The sequence below is a fragment of the Diplodia seriata genome, assembly GCF_021436955.1.
Source record: "Diplodia seriata strain FDS-637 chromosome Unknown scaffold_3, whole genome shotgun sequence".
Taxonomy (NCBI): Eukaryota; Fungi; Ascomycota; class Dothideomycetes; order Botryosphaeriales; family Botryosphaeriaceae; genus Diplodia; species Diplodia seriata.
Genome location: NW_027117310.1, coordinates 133,433 through 151,221, shown reverse-complemented (window position 1 = coordinate 151,221; position 17,789 = coordinate 133,433). Strand labels below are relative to the sequence as shown.

The 17,789-nt window shown below is 53.1% G+C and overlaps 3 protein-coding genes across 3 annotated transcripts; all 3 read left to right on the top strand.

Moving 5' to 3' along the window:
* Nucleotides 1-710: 710 nt before the first annotated feature.
* Nucleotides 711-2,336, top strand: SLS55_002796 (uncharacterized protein; the record flags this gene model as incomplete). The annotated part of the gene is made up of 3 exons (XM_066774276.1): nucleotides 711-1,095; nucleotides 1,148-1,986; nucleotides 2,226-2,336. 3 exons carry the CDS (start codon nucleotides 711-713, stop codon nucleotides 2,334-2,336), a joined length of 1,335 nt encoding a protein of 444 aa, XP_066634395.1.
* A 2,097-nt stretch (nucleotides 2,337-4,433) lies between these two features.
* On the top strand, nucleotides 4,434-5,584 carry MIC33 (putative mitochondrial 2-oxoglutarate/malate carrier protein; the record flags this gene model as incomplete). The annotated part of the gene is made up of 2 exons (XM_066774275.1): nucleotides 4,434-5,419; nucleotides 5,536-5,584. The coding sequence occupies 2 exons, from the start codon at nucleotides 4,434-4,436 to the stop codon at nucleotides 5,582-5,584; spliced, it is 1,035 nt and encodes a 344-aa protein (XP_066634394.1).
* A 9,591-nt stretch (nucleotides 5,585-15,175) lies between these two features.
* On the top strand, nucleotides 15,176-17,616 carry SLS55_002794 (uncharacterized protein; the record flags this gene model as incomplete). The annotated part of the gene is made up of 2 exons (XM_066774274.1): nucleotides 15,176-16,323; nucleotides 17,193-17,616. The coding sequence occupies 2 exons, from the start codon at nucleotides 15,176-15,178 to the stop codon at nucleotides 17,614-17,616; spliced, it is 1,572 nt and encodes a 523-aa protein (XP_066634393.1).
* Between the last annotated feature and the right edge of the window lie 173 nt (nucleotides 17,617-17,789).

The window sequence follows — 17,789 nt, the reverse complement described above, 5'->3', positions numbered from 1 at the left end:
CAGACCTACCTGTGGAAACTTGGAAGATAGCCGTCGTCGACTTTCCTGTCGTTGACCTCGTAGCAGGAAATGGTGACGACAAGCTGTCTGAAAGTGAGAATAAGGCGGGTTTCCCAGTGCAGCGGAAGGCTCGTCGGACGGTTCAATTCTTTAGTGGCCGACATCACATTCCTTAGCAATGCCTACATCCGTGAGTGTCCGTATGAAGCAGACGTCTTCGGCGAAGGGGTGAAAGCTTTCGAGATGACGGATCAGGGTTGGAAGCGAGAGCAATTGCAACGACTAGTGTTGGGTCCTCCGGATTTGACCTGGGAGTTGAGCATTACCGTGGGTCTCCGGCACTTCGATATGTTGCGGTCGGTTTCTACGCGGAAAATGGGGACGAAGTGGCTACTGCAACGACAATCGACGAGTTCATGATAGCTTACGAAAGAGCCATGGGACAGGATCAGGGCACCGCAATCTCTTGAGGTCAAGAGTAGGAAATTGATTTTCGTAGTAAAAAGACACGACTCACTAAGTGAATGCGACTTGCTCCTAAAGACGAGTCGACGAGTCCCCTCGAGGCCATTCCGAAGCCGGTGTAACTGTGCAGGGAAGGCTGCAGGCAAGACGCACGTCGACGGACTCGGTTAATCAGCTGTATGCGCTGTTGCGTGTCGTCTTGTGCGGGGCACGAGAACGAAAGACTCAACCCTCAAAGACCGAGAATGCGTGCACGCATGAATCCGCTTGCCCAGTCGCCGCTGGGCTCTGTATGGACGAGCGTGTCCCGGCGCGATTTCGAGAGAAACATTGACGAACTCGAACGAAAGCGGGTCATTCTTGAGCCCCGCGACTACACGGATAAAGAACTCTCGCATGAGACAGACGCGACCGCAGCCTTGCCTTTGCCTCTTGAGCACAACCTGGCAGACGACTTTGCCTACATCTCTGCGTACGATGTCGGAGTCGACCATATAACAGCTGCGACGATTGAGTACTCCGATTCTTCAGGCATTACGGTGCGCCTCGCTGCGAACGAGGGTGTCGAGGATTGCGTTCAAGCTGCTATAAAAGAGGTCTTCCGGATTCTCAAGGAATGTAACAGGAGAGGTGAGTGACGGGTGCTCGTCCAAGGTTTTTATCCTTCACCAACCAGCGCTAGGCTCGCACCGTGAACAAAGCGAAGAGGATATTCTGTCAATTGTCGTTCGTTTGAACAAAAACAGGATCTACTCCAGACTCAGATCAAGACGTCACAAGAAATCCACGAAAGGTCGGAAAAACCACACCGGAGGCCAGGAAAAGAAGTTGCTGAGTCTCGATCTTAAAAGTCTTGTTGGACGGCAGGATGAACAGACCCGTAACAAGTTGCAGGAGCTTGCGACTTTGCGGGCGGAGATTGATGAATTCATTTCTCTTGTTGAACAAGTGGAGACCTCCGAAAAACCAGAACCGATGGAAGAGCTCAAAGAAGTAGTGAAGAAGGCGTGGCTGATTGCAGAGAGAAAAATCGGTATCAAGCACCGACTGGGAAGATTAGGAGTCCCAGGTGACAGACTTGACAGCCCCACGATCCAGGACATGGACAAGATTGCCAATTACTGGAGAATTTGCCAGGACCTCGTAAGAATACGCCAGGCACGCGAGACCCGTCACCTACTCGATGACCCGCAGCTTGAGGTGATTGAAAACTATAAGGATGCTGGGTCTGCGTCCAAAGAGTGCTCCACACCGAGATACGTTCATGCCGAGGTCCAGTTGATTGCCTACTACGAGGCCTCCGGAAACAAGACATCTGCACGAATAATAGGAGCCTCGAGAGAGGCATGTTTCCTGTGTGACGCTTTCATCAAGGCGCATGGCTGTTTTTCGGTCTCCAAAGCTCACCGACAAGTCATGAACATATGGACTGTCCCCGAAAGGAAGGACTACGGGGCCGAGAGTCTGGAGAGAGTAAGGAGGGCGATCATGACCGTCAACAGCGAGATTCGTCAAGAGTTGGTGAGCAAAGAGCCTCGTCCGAGGATACATCCGAAGCAGAGCTCGGTCAATTTGAACAGATTCGTGATAATATCGCCTACAATATCAGTGAGCAGCTCGGTTCTTTCAGGAAAGTTTAGTATTGGGTCCATCCGGGAGTTGGCAGGGAGAATGAGCGCCTCGACATTGAAGCATAGCAACAGTCGAACAGGCCGGAGAGAGGATGGATTGGCAACACTTGAATGCTCGTCTTCATCAAGAAGCTCCTCAAGGTCTACCATCAGGCCAGTGAAAGAGAAGTCCAGTATCTCTACAAGAAAGCTGGCCAGAGGGCAAGACATGGCGTCGAATGGCACACCTGCAGCTTCTAGTCCCGTGCGAACAGCTTCAAAGGAATTGGCAACTGCACAGACGAACAGCGGCCATCCAGATACGGCAAATAGGCGAACAAGTGAGACGAGACGGCAATCCCCACAGGGAACTGCTGGAGCGGATACTGCCGGAGTTGACTCAGCCATGCAGTTGCCTATGGAGCCAGCCACGCAAGATGGGAGGGAGAAGGGACATGACGGGCGGCTGCTCAGCCCGTGGCCTGGTAGGAACAGCCACAGAATCGAGCGGCAAAGAGTTTCTCCCGGATCTCCGGCTTACGTTCGACTAAAGAAGCCCAAGCTCAACATGCACGTCTACCTGGAAGAGGGCTTGACGGAAAACTCAGGCTGCACAAAAGCCAGCATCAGCCTCGTACCCGTCGAGCAATGCGGGTCCGAAGCGGACTCTGCGGTGGATCTCCGGAGCATGGCAGCTGGAGATGAGCTGGTCGTCTGGAAGCGGGACGGGGCGGACAGTGGGGAGTTAAGTATCCGGGTGCAGCTGGGCGACGGTGAGGATACGATGCTGCTGTGTAGCTGGGATGGGTCGGAAATTCAGGGGAGCGGCTAGCCACGGGATTGGTCGGAGAGCCGGCTGACGGCGATTGTCGAGGCTCAACGGCAGGCAGGCAATGGCGTTGAGACAGATGGCCCATATTTGTAGGGTTTGATAGAGTCGGGCGCGATGGGGATGCGGCTGGGAGGTTAGCTTTGTTGAGGTGGAGTGAGACAGGCCAGCTCCTCCCTGAGCCGCCCTTGCATGCGGCCGATAAGCCTGACGAAGACAGAGGGGAGTGCAACGCAACAATCGTGGAATAGGTACCGCGTGGTGCAGCCGGTGAGCGATTGACCGAGCTTGTTGCGGCCCGGAGCGACGAGCGAGCGAAGAGTGAGTCCCGCGCGCTTCAGCCGGCGAGCAGGAGAGACCCGGGCGCGCCTTCCACCAGCGACGCGATCCCGACAGCCCGCCTTGGCGCGAGCACGTGGCGCCCGCCGCGGGCAGTCGCACGCTGGACATGGAAACAGCAAGACTGCTGCTCAATGCATTCTGTCGTCTCACGATAATGTCGAGTAATGTTGGGGCTGCTGAAGCGGTTCACGTGTGAAGCTGCGCTGGGTGGGGGATGCGCGCAGGGCGACCTGGCCAATCATAAGCGGGGCCACGGGGCTTATGCAACGGCGGCAGGCGGGGGAGCTATGGCATGACGTACCGCAGCGACGCTCTCCCTCACTCGTCCACACCCACGCACAAAGCGTGCCTCTCCGACCAGCCGACAACAAAGACGCGGGAATTCTAGGACCGATGCCTGCCCGGACCGAGGATGAGCGTGCGAGCTACGCGCTGCCCCAGCCACGGCACGCAGCTGTCATTGGCCTGCCGCAGAGTCCAATCAAGCTTCCTGCCGTCACGTCGTCCCAGGGTGCCAGCACCGTTGCTTCCCCGCATTCTTGCGAGCAGCGCCGCAGCGCCTGGCCAGCGGAGAAGGAGGGGGCTGCACCACCTCCCCAGTGCCCCCTTCCGCCCGTCCTGCGCTGCCCCTCTCGCTGCGACTCAACCTAAGAACCACCAAGTACCTCTGGAGTCTGTCCCGTTGTCACATCCCGCCAGCATCCAGCTATCCCCATCCTCAGCACGTCCTGCGTGTGCAAACGCCTTCTTAAGCCGTCTTGGCACTGCAACCGCTCACTGGTAGGCGCTCTCCAGCCCTGGTCCGCTTCTCTGCACTTGACGGGTGGACTCGGAGCTGCCATCGTCTTGCATCTGTCTGTCGCAATTATGAGCGGAAGCCTACGCATCCCGCGGCGCTACCCGACACGGGCGAAGCTGCTTAAATCCCAACACTGTCCCTGCGTCCACATGCCTGCTTACCCAAGCTCAACCCGCGCTACTGCTCAGACCAGTCCGTCCCTACTTCAGCTGCCGTGCTGATCTCCCCTTAGCAGAGCCAGCTTACTCCTCCGGTCCGAGACGTCGGTAAAGTCTTGACAGCATAACACTACCGACTACCTCGCTTGCATCCTACTTTTGGCCGGTTGATCGTTCAACCCGCCTGCCAGCTATTTCTACCCGCTCCACTCCACTCCTCTCCGCCCACCATGTCGTCCAGCTCCTCCTTGCTCGAAGCCGCAAAGCGCCAGACCTCCGCCGCCATGAACAGCGCAAAGGAAGCCGCCTCCGAAAGCTCCAACGCCATGAAGAGCGCCGCCGAGAACCCCTCCAAGGTGACCAATGACTTCCTTCACACCCCGGCCATGCGCGCCGCTCTACCCTTCATCAATGGCGGACTTGCCGGCATGACCGCGACCACCGTCATCCAGCCAGTCGACATGATCAAGGTCCGCCTGCAGTTGGCTGGTGAGGGTGTGAAGACTGGTCCGAAGCCTACACCCCTCTCCGTCACCAGGGACGTCATAGCAGCGGGCAAGGTGCTCGACCTCTACACCGGCCTCTCGGCAGGTCTCCTCCGCCAGGCTGTATACACGACCGCGCGTCTCGGTTTCTTCGACACCTTCATGAAGTCCCTTTCAGCAAGGGCGGAAAGCAGTGGCAACAAGGTCAGCTTCGCTGAGCGCGCAGGCGCCGGTCTGACTGCTGGTGGTTTGGCAGCTGTGGTCGGCAATCCCGCCGACCTGGCCCTCATTCGCATGCAAAGTGATGGCCTCAAGCCGCCAGCGGAGCGGGCACACTACAGATCGGTCATCGACGCACTTGCGCGCATCTCCAAGAACGAGGGCGTCACTGCGCTGTGGGCCGGCTGCTTCCCGACGGTGGCACGCGCCATGGCGCTCAACTTCGGCCAGCTCGCCTTCTTCTCCGAGGCCAAGAACCAGCTCAAGGACACCAGCCTCTCGTCTCGCACGCAGACGCTGACTGCTTCGGCCATCGCTGGCTTCTTCGCTTCCTTCTTCAGCTTGCCCTTCGACTTCGTCAAGACGCGCCTGCAGAAGCAGACCAGAGCGCCCGATGGATCCCTTCCTTACCGCGGCATGGCCGACTGCTTCAAGAAGGTCGCCCGTGACGAGGGCCTGCTGAGGTTCTACCGCGGCTTCGGTACCTACTACGTGCGCATTGCGCCCCACGCGTAAGTCCATCTCCTTTTCCCCCTCTTCAGTACTTTCCGTTTTTGTGTCGGACATCCGTTTCGGTAACTCGGTAACTGGGACTTGGCGGGCTGACGGAATCCTTCCGACACGACAGGATGGTAACGCTGATCGTGGCCGACTACCTCGGGTTCGTTACCAAGTAAGCGGCACGGGAGAGCGGCAACGACGGGGCGGGCGGTGTGGCTGCCGGCCCCGCGGTAATAGCGTTGGAGCTTGTGCCAACTCCGAGCCGCTGCTTTGCCTTTTGTCTCGGCTTTCGGTGTTGGCCCGGCCAGACAAAAACGCAAACGGAATGGCAAAGGGTGTGTCTCCGATGTAAGTAGTGTTGACTGCACGATGGATCAGTTTCCAAACTGCCCGAGTCGACCTCGGGCGGGCGAGGGGAGGGTAGTCGCGGATCAGATGGAACGTGAGGGTTGGAGAGCACGAGAATGTTGATGACCAGGAGATGACGATAACAACGCCTCCGGGCTGTTTTTCTTTTTAGAGCCTGTCTGTCTCTGTTTAATCATTTTTTTCCCCCTCTTGATTTTTGGCTTGGCTCCGTGTATAAGGCGGTACTACTGCCGATTGACTACCCCCCCTTGCGTTGCGAATCATTGAGCGTGTGTTTTTGTTTGTTTTTTCCTTTCGCAGCGGGATCGGGGGAAGACAGTACAGATACGCAAAGACTGTTTAATTGGTCGAAACACATGAATCCCCGTGAGAATCAGCAGTAGGTAGCGTAGCGTGGCCGTACTGTGGTTCTTTCGTTCTATTGTTGGATATAAAATTTACTGCTTCCGCCCTATCCGTACAGAAATGCTACTTCCGTTTTTTTTTTTTTTTTTCCTTGAATTCGTGCTCGCATTTCTTGTTACCACCTAGGAGCTCGGTTTTGCCTTTTTGCTCGGGGTTTCGACGAGTTTGTTTCATCATCCGAGGTAGAAAGGAAAAGGAATAGACGGCGGCGGCGGCGGCAGCGGCGGCGGCAACGACTTTGCGTGCACCCCCGCCCCCCCTGTCTATCTTCTACGTAGCTGGGTACCTTGGCACCGACGCAACTACCTACTACCTACTTTCCGGGGCGCCTAGGACAGCGACCCGGACCTGGATCTGAATTGAACCTGGTCCTGGTCCTAGTCCTGGTCGTCGTATACGGTAACCAGGTACGGCATCTAGGTCCTTGGGTGGGGGGTGGAAGCACCCGTCGGTTCAAATTTCTGCCGGTTGTCGTGATGACGACCGGACGTCCGAGTGTGCATGCATGCGCGTCCCGGTCGCTTTCCCGACGTTGGCTTCGTCGGTTGATTGTGGTGCCGGTGGGGTGGTGGTGGTGGTGGTGGTGGTGGTGGCTTGCGTTGCAGGCTGCGGGTGAAATTTGTTGCGGGGATTTGATTAAAGATTTGCCATACGAGTGGAGGAGCTGACTTCTCAGCCACCAAGTCATGAGGTAGATGTCAAATGCATTCCGACCAAAATATGTCCGATCGGCTTGGTTCTGAAATCTCCTGAACTTTCTCTCCGTCAGTCTCTCCAATTCTATATGGTCCTTTATTCCATCGTCACAAACCGGTTCGCGACCTTATCCGGCGACCGGTGACAGCCTCCCCTCGTCGATCTCGGCGCCGTTCTGAACTGGGTTGTAGTCCTCGTCGCACAAGGTGTACTTCTTCGCTCCATGTATCACAGTCTGAATGAGATAGGGCCCTTCCAACGCGTTCGAGTCCTCCGAAGATAACCAGACTTTATCTTCCACATGGTATCTTGGCCCCTTCTTCAATTTAGCGGAAGGTCACGAGAACGTAAAAGGATGTACTACCTGAGAATAGCTGGCAATCGTTGCTCTATGATCTTCGGGAATCTCCTCGATTCTTGCCGTGTCCCTCAAAGAAGATTTCTATTTTAGTTTGATATCACTGACTCTTGAACATTTGGTGGTCTTACTTAGTACTTGACGACATGTCTGTTTATTGGGGGGTGGGACTTCGGCTGAGGTTACGGCTGTAAGGTTGGATTTTTACAAGGCTCGGTCCATCCAAGGTTATATCGCATTCGACTCTGTGTACGTCAGATCGCATGAGCGCTGCTGCCTAATGAGCCACTGCCACACCGGAATATTTTGCTCAACTGTATTTGTCCACGTCGCCAATGTAACTTCATCACGATTGGACGCCTCGTCCTTTCTCAAGCGCCGCGTTGTGAAACCATCGCATGCGAGGCTGAAGCACGCCCTGAGCTCGCCTTGACGCCCTGTACATGTCAGTCAGCCATGAGCGTGGTGGTTGGCCGGTCAGATGTTCTGGCGCAGCCATAGTGGGGCGGTGTCAGCCTGTCCGGGCCACGAATTTCGGATTCTTTTCAGCCTCGCCAGATGTGAAAGCATCATTCGTTCCGGGCTTGTTGACGCCTATTCAGCCTTCTCCGTGATCAATAGTGACTGGCTCCGGTCAACCGAAGAAATTAAAAAATCCTCGTATACGCAGTCAATCTGCCGATTGTCTGCAGACTGCGGTAGCTGTTTGTGAGGCGGGTGAGCCTCCACCACTGCTTTACGTCCTGTATTTTCATCATTCGGAAGCGAGTTCAAGCCTCATGAAATGCGCGTTTTCCCCGGAAACTACTTATGCTGAGCGTATGCGTTTCAAATGCTTGGACTTATGGCTCCTGTAATCTCGTACTGCATGAAACTTGTGACTTGTCATTCATGATCCTCAATGGAATGACGGCAATGGCAATAATTGAACGCTTCCATGGTTTGTTTGGTAGAGTTTTCCGACGGCGTCTCCTCATCAGAGGTGGTCATTGACAGAGAATCCACAGACATCCGCCAAAAAGCGTCTAAAGGATGGCAGACGCTGCGGGCCAGATTTTCCGAGAACCTCTCACGGAATGACGATGCTCAGCTTCTAAGTAAGTAGTTGAATCAAGATGTCGAAATGGACTGATGGTTGACGCTCAGTACAGTTGAAGATTTTCCAAAAGGATATCCTCAGTTCTCTCGTCTCATGGCTTCGCATTGGCCTTTCATCTTGTGTCGCCGATTCATGTCCCTCCGAACCCGTCTACTCCTTCAGAAGCAGGACCGTCTCTCCCTTCTCGAGGCTCAATTGGAACAGAGCGACCGTGAAGAGACCAAACCAATATTTCTGGGAAGCCTCAGAAAAGACAGCAATGCGGCGAGACAATCAACTTTGTCCCAGATTGACGGTGCTCTGGCAGACTACGGTGAGTAGCAACGCCAAAGTTTATCGGTATGACGTCCGAGTTGACGTGTTAGATGAATTCCTTTCACGCTGTCGCGGTGCTCTGGAAGCGAGCCCAGCCAAGGAGTGCGACATCACAAGTCTTCGCCGCTGGTTGAATGGAACTGGCGGTATATCGAGAAAAGAGGTGACGTTCATGGGTCACTCGCACGACCTGATGAGGGTCAATGCCCTTCCAGACGAGACCCTCTCATCATTGGAGAACTGTCTTGTCCGAGTCGGAGCAAGGGTCAGCCAAGCCTTCCGCCAGGTAAGCTTTGGCTCACACATACATCTCCTCATGTGGCCGCCTTCCCTCAATTTCTAAGCAAGTTCGGGTGCTTACACTGAGATTTAGACAAAAAGCTGCCGTGTTTCAAGAGACCCTCAAGTCCATATATTCCAAGGCACTCCTTTCAGACGCGCTAGTCAATGTTTGGTGGCATGCATCATCGTTCTCATTCTCTTCTGCCCCGTTCTCGTGGTCAAATCTCTCTCCAGCAGCCGCATTCGCATGTTCACAGTCATTGCTTCCTCCGCTTTGTTCATAGCCATGATGTCGCGATTGACCAACGCAAGCACACGCGAGCTGTTCACAGCAGGAGCCACGTATGTAGCCCTTCCCTTTTACAAGCCCACCGGATTGACTGCATGCTGATTTGATGACCCCAGATATGCGACGGTACTTGTAGTGTTTGTGGCGGGAAATGATGTCATTGATTAATAGAAAGTGCAAGTTCGTCGACGAAGACGATTGAAGGGTCAGACTCTGGGGCACCGCGCTTTCGTTTGTTCTGAAAGTATAGCCTCACAGTGTGTGTATATTCCAACAATCAAAATGCAAACGAAGACCACCGACTGAACACAATCCTGTTCCGCGGTCCATCGTTGTATGCATCATGGTCAATCCTTCCCGGTCGTCTGCCCCAAAAAAGAGGAGCGTAGGAGAGGATAAGCTCAAGAAGAAAGAGACAAGGGACAACTCTAACGGGAAATGTCAGCGACCCATCCAAAATGGAAAGATTAGTAAACGTTACTCACAAAGGGACAGCAATGAACCAGAGGAGGAGGCGATATTCAAGATATTCCACATTTCGGATCAAACTGTCCTGATCCATTGGCGATATTCCAAGCCAGTCTGAAGAAGGAGTCGCCGCCCAGGTCCGGGATGTCGAGTTGAATGTGCGATCAACTCCATGCCAACTGACCAGGAGTGGTCTTGCTGGGTCAACGAGAACAGCCCCGACAATACCGATAGCAATAAGCACCAGTAGAATCCCCATTTGGATCCATAAATGCCGCGGCCCAAAGCGAGGAGAGCGAACGGGCCGCGAATCATATACCACCGATGCTACTCGAAAGATTATTGGCCAGATTGCTGTTATGTGAAGCTGGAGAAATTTAGTACGTATCACTGATACGAGTGGGTGAACAACTCACAGATATGATGACTAAGATCAAACAGACAATTCGAGATCCACCAAGTCGTGTGGCCGGATCGCCATTCACCGTAGCCAGGTGCGCAAGTAACTGTCCAAGTATTGCCCAGATGATGGTGTAGAAGAGTACAAAGACTGAGATTCGTGGTTGGAACAATGACTGGAACTCGAGAACATGGACGCATGTGATCCAATTATGACAATGGAGCCATTCAAGGTAGCGCTGGAACTCTATGTGCTCTTTGCTCCCATACGCGGAGTAGTAGCATTTCCATAGGATCCGGGCAAAGCCGGGTTTCCACCAAGCCTTGTTGGTGCTGCCAAACCTTTCTCGGGCTCTTTGGCGGGTGCGGAAATCAAGGTCCTCCAGCTCTCTGATGTGTTTTGCGATCTCGCGGATATCCTTATCCGGGGCGACGTGTCCTCCGGGAACCGTGTGCAGCTGAATCTGCGCAAGTACTGCGAGTTCTCTCAGATCGGGACGGAATCCCTCTCGGTGAGATGTGGGAGGCATATCTTCCGAGTGTTGCTCCCATTCATCGGGGTGTCGGAGTATGGATCTGATGGCTTTCAAGTTTCCCATGCGGACAGCCCATTCGATGCCGCTGTCGAGATCATGTCCAGGGAATGTCAGCAGGTAGAGAAGGTCCAAAGCAACGCTTATCGGCCACGTAATTAGACGATAGATTGGCAGGTCCGGTTCGTCAGACGAGAAAGCCCTTGATACCGCAAATCTGTAGTACCATGTCTTCAGAGATCTCCATTGGGTTTTGGGCTGCGTGAGCGGTAGAAGAGCCTTCAATACTTCCAAAGACGTCTCGTCAAATGAGTCGTTGCAGGTTCCGAACGATACGTTGTGTGGTCCTCGATATTTGAGCCTTGCCCGGTCGATATTCGTACGTCGTGACAAGGAGCCCGGTGATAACAGAAAAGTCGTGGCCAAGACGTTGCGATATATTGGTATGCGCGGTCCATTAAACGGCATGAGCGGGTGAGGAAGGCCGGAGTACCCAAACACCGCAATGAGAGGAATGTTTCGTTCCTGGTACCAAAGGCAAAGACGCTTCACCCCTACGATCGATCGATAAGCAATGGCCATCCCGAGCGGCGTTATCTGTGCAGCCACTAGATCCGCACCCCGACCAATCAGGAATTCCATCATTTCCGTATATCCAGTCAAGGAGGCGTAATGCAAAGGAGTTGGCCCCAGATGTTGAGTATGGTATTTGATTGATTTTGGATCCCTCCGGACCAGCTCTTCTGCCATCTGCATGGTCGTCGGTTTCTTGTAGAGCGCACATACATGAAGGGCATGTATTTCCAGCTTCTTTCCCGCAAATGTTTTGTTGAAGTTCCATCCAGAAGCCAACAGAACGTGAAATGCAGGCAAATTGCCTTGGGCAACGATAGAAGCAAGTGGGTCCCAGTCATTCTTTGCCCGTCTTCTGTCCCTTCTTGTCTCTTCTGGTGTCGCTTCAAGGAGGTATTTGAGAAGCGAAGGGTGCGCTCCAGCCGATGCCAGATCGAAATGATCGAACTCGGATTGCTTGTCCAGCCGAGTTCTCTCACCAAAACCCAGAAGCTTGATGATCTCTATCTCTTTGAGGACAAAAGGAGGGGCCTTTGGCTCATTTTGTGGACTTCCTGCCTGATTTGTGGTTTCTCCACCGTGTTCAGTGCCCGAGAATCGGAGGCTGCGGTGTAAAATGTCCGGTCGAATGGCGTAAAATAAGGGGCTGTGACCGTTGAGGTCGAATGACTCCAGATCTGCCGCTTCTGCTATCTGACAGAGATACTTCAGGCATTTGTAACTTTGGTATTCCGCAGCGCGATGAAGAGGCATGCCCGCACGACGGTGGCCGGCATATTGTTGGAAGGTTTCCTTTGTCACTAAGACTTGCAGCACGTCCACGTTGTCTTCCATGATTGCCCAATCGATGGGGGTTGTACCGGACGACATTGAGTTTTCGAAATGGGTGTCGTCCTCAATCCGGTTCAAGATGCACATGTCTGTAGTAGCAGCTTTGGTGTCGGCATTCTCTCGTAGAAGCACTTGGGCAACCTTAACCCCGAGGCTGCCAGGTAGGAGAGCACACCAATGAAGCATGGTATCTCCAGCAAAACCAACGGAACGCGTTTCATCCCCAGACGATGAGATGATACCATCGCAGGACCTTTCTTTGCCAAGAGCGTCGCATAGCTGGTTCATGGTATTCTTCCACGGCCTCTCCGGCCAGTCAACGACTGCCGGCCTCAAGCCATGTCTTGCTGCATTGCGAAGCCACTCAAATGTCTCTCTCTGATGGTCGACGTTGAGGGTGACACCGAGCGCTTCAGCAACGCGATGACCTATCGCTTGAGCCGTTAAAAGTCCTTCTCGCGCTGCCTGGTGTATGGTGCGGACAGCTTCTTCATAATTTTCCGTGGTACCGAATCCAGTTGCGTAGCAGAGACCCAGTTGTAGCCTCGCATGATTGGCAATTTGGTTATTCCGATTCCTGGTCTCTCGTTCGAGAGCTTCGAAAATCTGACGAGGTAGCACCTGGAAGGCTTTGATGTCATAATAGTGATCGACAAGCTGCAATAGATAAGCCTTAGTTAATTCTTTTAGGTTGCCATGACTCACATTGAATGGTGGAATGTCCCCTTCCAATTTTGCTTCGTCTCCGGTAATGGCAACATACCGGCTAGGGTAATTCAAGTCAGCAGGCTTATTGATATGGCGTGATACCATGGACCAACCTTGCCTCACGTAGACCGTCACTGAAGAGCTGTAGAATACCATCTGCGGACGGTCTTTTTCCAGGATCGATAGTAAGAGCGGATTCGAGTGCGGCAAGAACTGCTCTTTGCAGTGAAAAGTCATCACTGGACTGGACTTTATCCCGACAACGTTCAATTGCCGTGTTGGCCAAGGTTGCAGCGTCTTGGTGGTCCAGGATTGAGAGAACTTCATCTGCGTCGGTTGGGCCATGTCCAAGACGGGAACCGTCCGAAATCACCTCCCAGAGTAGCATGCCCCAAGACCAGATGTCAATAGACCTCGCGTGCCGCACAATGGCAGGTCCGTAACGACCCGGTAGCTCAACTTCGGGGGCCTGATAGCTCCGAGTGCCATATGGTTGCAGATCATCATCCATGTGCCTTTCAGGATCATGGTCGTCGATGTTCAACAAAACATTGCCGAAATCGCTAAGCTTAGCACCCCATCTGTCGTCAAACGGAGCCTCCGGTGGATAAACAAGTACATTGTCGCTCTTGATGTCACAATGTATAATGTTGCAACTATGCAGTGCCTACCGCGGTCAGCAGTGAGATGTTGTGCGGCGTACCATTCACTTACTGCAATCGAGCACAAAACTTTGATGCAAATCCTGGCCTTCGCATCCAGTGATAGCCGCGTCTGTTCGGAACGAGTTGCCATAAAGCTTTTGAGAGAGCCATGGCCAGCCTTTTCAAGAATTATGGTCGGCTTCTCGTCCATGGATCCATCAGCTGATTCGTCTGTGGTGGACTCGACTGTCTGAACAGGTACCCATGCTATTCCGGCGAGACGGACCACGAAATCTTTGAGGGGTCGATGACAGAGCACACGGATTTCTCGAGCCAACTCATCGTAACTTCTGTCCACCTGACGTTTGGAGGCAACATCAATGTCTGGGGTCCACCTTTCGTTGGTGTAGGTCACAAATGCACTGTCCCTCTTGATTTCGCGATACTGTAGGAACGACTGGAGTGACATGGAGGGTAGCTGGAACTCTTCTACAGAGAACGATGCGCCTTTCCCCAGGCTTTGTCCACGGCCCCAGCCTTCGGTAGCTGAAACGGAAAGGTGGCGAATTCCATGTTTTCCGAGCAATTGGAGGAGTCGAAGCAATGCGTTTCCTGGAACTTCGTCCGTTTCACTTCGCTGCGATTGAGCGGTTGTGGCATGGCTGCCGGACGGGAGGTTTGAGCGCCGAATGGAAACACTAAACGAGCTTTCTGCGTTGCCGCTACTCATTGCAGCTGGGGTATTTACTGCATGACCTTGACATTGAAAACAGTAGTTCAGAGGTGTAAGGAAGTCGAGGTTGGGAATGGAGCAGGGAACAGATGGCGAGAACAGTTCAGCTCAAGTGTCGCTGGAGGGATGGGGTTCGCGGCAGTGCTCCCTGGTGGCTACAGTAGCGAGAATACGGATATTCTGCAGGCATATTCAGGAAAGTACTAGCGCTTTACTACAACAAGGCATAAACCCGTTCAGCTGTGCTGCCGAACGCCACATTCATAGCCTTGTGGAACGTAAGCCGCAAGGCTGCCCGAGGCGTTGAAGCCTGAACACGCTGGCCTTTCGCTTCTTCTCGTCATATGGCTCTGCTCAATCCAATGAAAAATGCGGTCCAATAATAATTCTGCAGTATGCATCCACATGGATTGAACACATACGTCATGTCCATTCACCGGGAACAATGCGGACGTAGGCAGCCTTTATCTATTGGCGGACTTCCCTGACATACGCCATCGTACCCTGACGCCCCTTCTGATTGAAGAGGCTATGACGTGTGCAGGCGGGGTTGAGTCTCGTGCATCGTTGATCCCATCGACTTCTCCAAAGCTACAATACGAGAGCATGGGGTGAACTCCCTCTCACCTCACAACAGAATTGCCTTTCTCTTTTCTTCCTTCTCCTCCCTCCAAAAAACGAGTGGCACAATAGAAGACATGCATACACTGACAGAAATCTTGAACGAGGAACTCGAACGATCTAATCGATCTTTTCGGAATCGGAAATCACTGTCCTCAGTCCTACTGCTCACGTGGAGCGATGACGCTACTGGGGACTTTACAGATGAAGCAAGCCGTCTCGAGAAGCTTTTCAAAGGCTTCAACTATTCTTCTGTAGAGTGGCATAAGATTCCAAGAGAAAAGAGCAAGGAAAGCGTGCAAAAGGCCATTGATGCGCAAGTTGCCCGACTCAACGATCGCCATTCTGTGCTCATTGTCCATTATGGAGGACACGGAGAATATCAAGATCGAGCACGCTGGACTGCGTAGGCGACCCTTTCTTTCCACGTTATTCTTTGCTAATATGAGCAGAAACGCCAAGAAGGGGGCAACCCCCTGGATTGACTGGTACGAGATCCAACCAAGTCTCGGAAACGCCAAGGGACGAGTCCTCCTCATCATCGACTGCTGTTTCGCCGCTCAGGCCATGAGAAGCCCTCGGAATGACAGCGAGCTCATGCTTGAGATGGTCCGCGGACCATCGAATGAGTCCGTCGTGCCTCCAAACGTGGAACTGTGGATGTCTTCCTATTCAGACACAAACGCGAAGGTTCCCCTTCGAAGCGGGCACTCTTTCACGTCTATCTTGATTGAATACCTGACAGAGAAGTTGCGTGATGAGGGGAGTAGCATTTCGGTACTCCGAGCAAACAAGTTCCTTTGCCAGCAAAACAGCGGTTACAGTCTCCACAGTCAACCTTTGCACCTCGCGATGGAGGGGGACTACCTCAAGTCAGTCGAAATTCACCATTTCCACAAGGACTCAGATCATCCGTCACTACAACGAGAGTCGGATTCACTTAAGGATATCTCTTTGTCCATATACGGTCCTTTCGATAACAATTCCACCTCGATGTTGCTCGACTGGCTTACCGCACATCCAGACTGTGTTGCAGGCATCGAGGTGAACGACATATGTAAGTCAGCCAAGGCCACCAAGCAGTACATCTCAGGACCGCTTGAGAGAGGATCGAGTGCTGCGTCGCTCCAATTTGCCCCAAATGAGCTTCAAGCACGTGTCTGGGGTTCATGGCAAGGCTTCCTTTCGCGACTCTACAACTTGTCCAGGCTGTGGCCCAGCGACCATGGTTATCAGCAGCCAAATGCTAGGATGATAGAGGACCTGAGATATTCTTGGATGTCATTGAGGCAGGTGTTGGAACGAATTGCATCTTTCAACCCCGACCTCCTGGAAGACGAGATGTTTCTCTCACAAGCCCTCAATGATCACACTCTCCAGAACACCGGCATTGCGAGGATGCTATCTATCCTCACAGCAGACAAACGCGACGAGGATCTTCGTGTGTCAGCCATAAAGGGCCCCATTGTACCGGTACCGGAATCGAAATCATCATGCGCCCTCATGATGGTAACGGATGGAAACAAGAGAGTGGTCTTGGTAGAGTACAAGAAGTACAGGACGGACTTGGATGATCATGGAAGGGAGATTCAGTGCAACCGGATGAAAAGCCTCTTCTCACGACTTGACGACGCCTCGAAGGAAGTCCCTGGAGATTCGGTGAGCCTCAGCTCCGGCTTTCTCACGCTACGCTGCCTGAATTGGATCGAGGAACGAAGCAAGAACCAATTCGCTCTCTATTTCGAACCTCCAAGCCAAACAGATGCCAAACCACAGAGCTTGCTGGATCAGATCAGGAACCCCCGCGGCAGGCTTTCGTTGGAGCAGCGGCTGTTCATTGCGAAGACTGTGGGGATAGCACCAGGGTGGCCAACAAACAAGCATGTTTGCAAAGCTTTGATTGTTTTAACCAATCAACCAAACAAAGATCGTGGTTCTAGCTAAACCAATCAACCAAAGATCGCGAGGCGTGGTTGTTTGCGAAATGCTTGTTTAATTGCTTGGGGGGGTGGGCGTGGCCGGCCATGGCCGTGGCCATCGGTATATATACTGCTCAGCATACTGCTTAGCATGCCGTGTATCTGGCAAGCGTTTCGAGTGCCTATGCTCGTGCTGCTAGTGCTGGGGGGGGGGGGGGGCGGGGTAGGGTGGGGCAGGTGGGGTATTTCCTAATCGGGGCAAAACACCATAAGAATCTCACGATAGTAGCCCGTGATATATGCTAAGCAAATAGGCAAAGATCTTTGCTTATTTGCAAAGAATTCGCAATCAACCAAAGATTCCGACCCCCCGCCTACCAATTAACCAAAGATCGAACCCCATCTTTGTTTGTCTTTGTTTGTTGGCCACCCTGGATAGCACTGCTCAAGTGGCACAGAGCAAACTGGTATCATCAAGGGGTGTCGAGCCGCAACATCGTGTTCTTTCCGAACGAAGATTCGGGGAAAATTGACTTCTCCAGGCCTTTCCTTTGCGGCTTTGATTTCTCCCGTCCCATTGGAGATACCTCGACGACTCGCACCCAAGAGGATGCAGAATACAGTATCTACCGCCATCCAGAACGACAGTTCCTGCCCACAGCATCACACACTTTCAAACACGACGTCTATTCTTTCGGTGTGGTTCTGTACGAACTGGGGCTGTGGGAAGATGCTGAACAGAAGTTTGCGAAACCTCTGCCTAGCGACCGGGAAGGAGCCAGGAAGGTTCGTGCCAAGTTTCTGGAAAAGAAGAACGTGTCCAGGTTGCAGTTCTACGTTGGAACTGCGTACGAAGATGCCGTCTCCAAGTGTCTTTCGGGAGAAGGCATGGACGGGCACGCTGCAGCTGTGGACACTTTTGAAGAGCAGGTACTGAAGAAGTTGCACGATGGAAGAGGCCTGTAGGAACGGAACTGCTGATATTCTCTTTCTTTACTTCGCATTCGAAAAACGTTCCAACACTCGCTCTGTTCATCCAATATTTACAATTCGTGAAAAGGTATCATCATCATCACCATCACCACCACTATCCCCCATCACCTCGGACACGCCAACGCCTTCACCACGCCCGCCCCCTT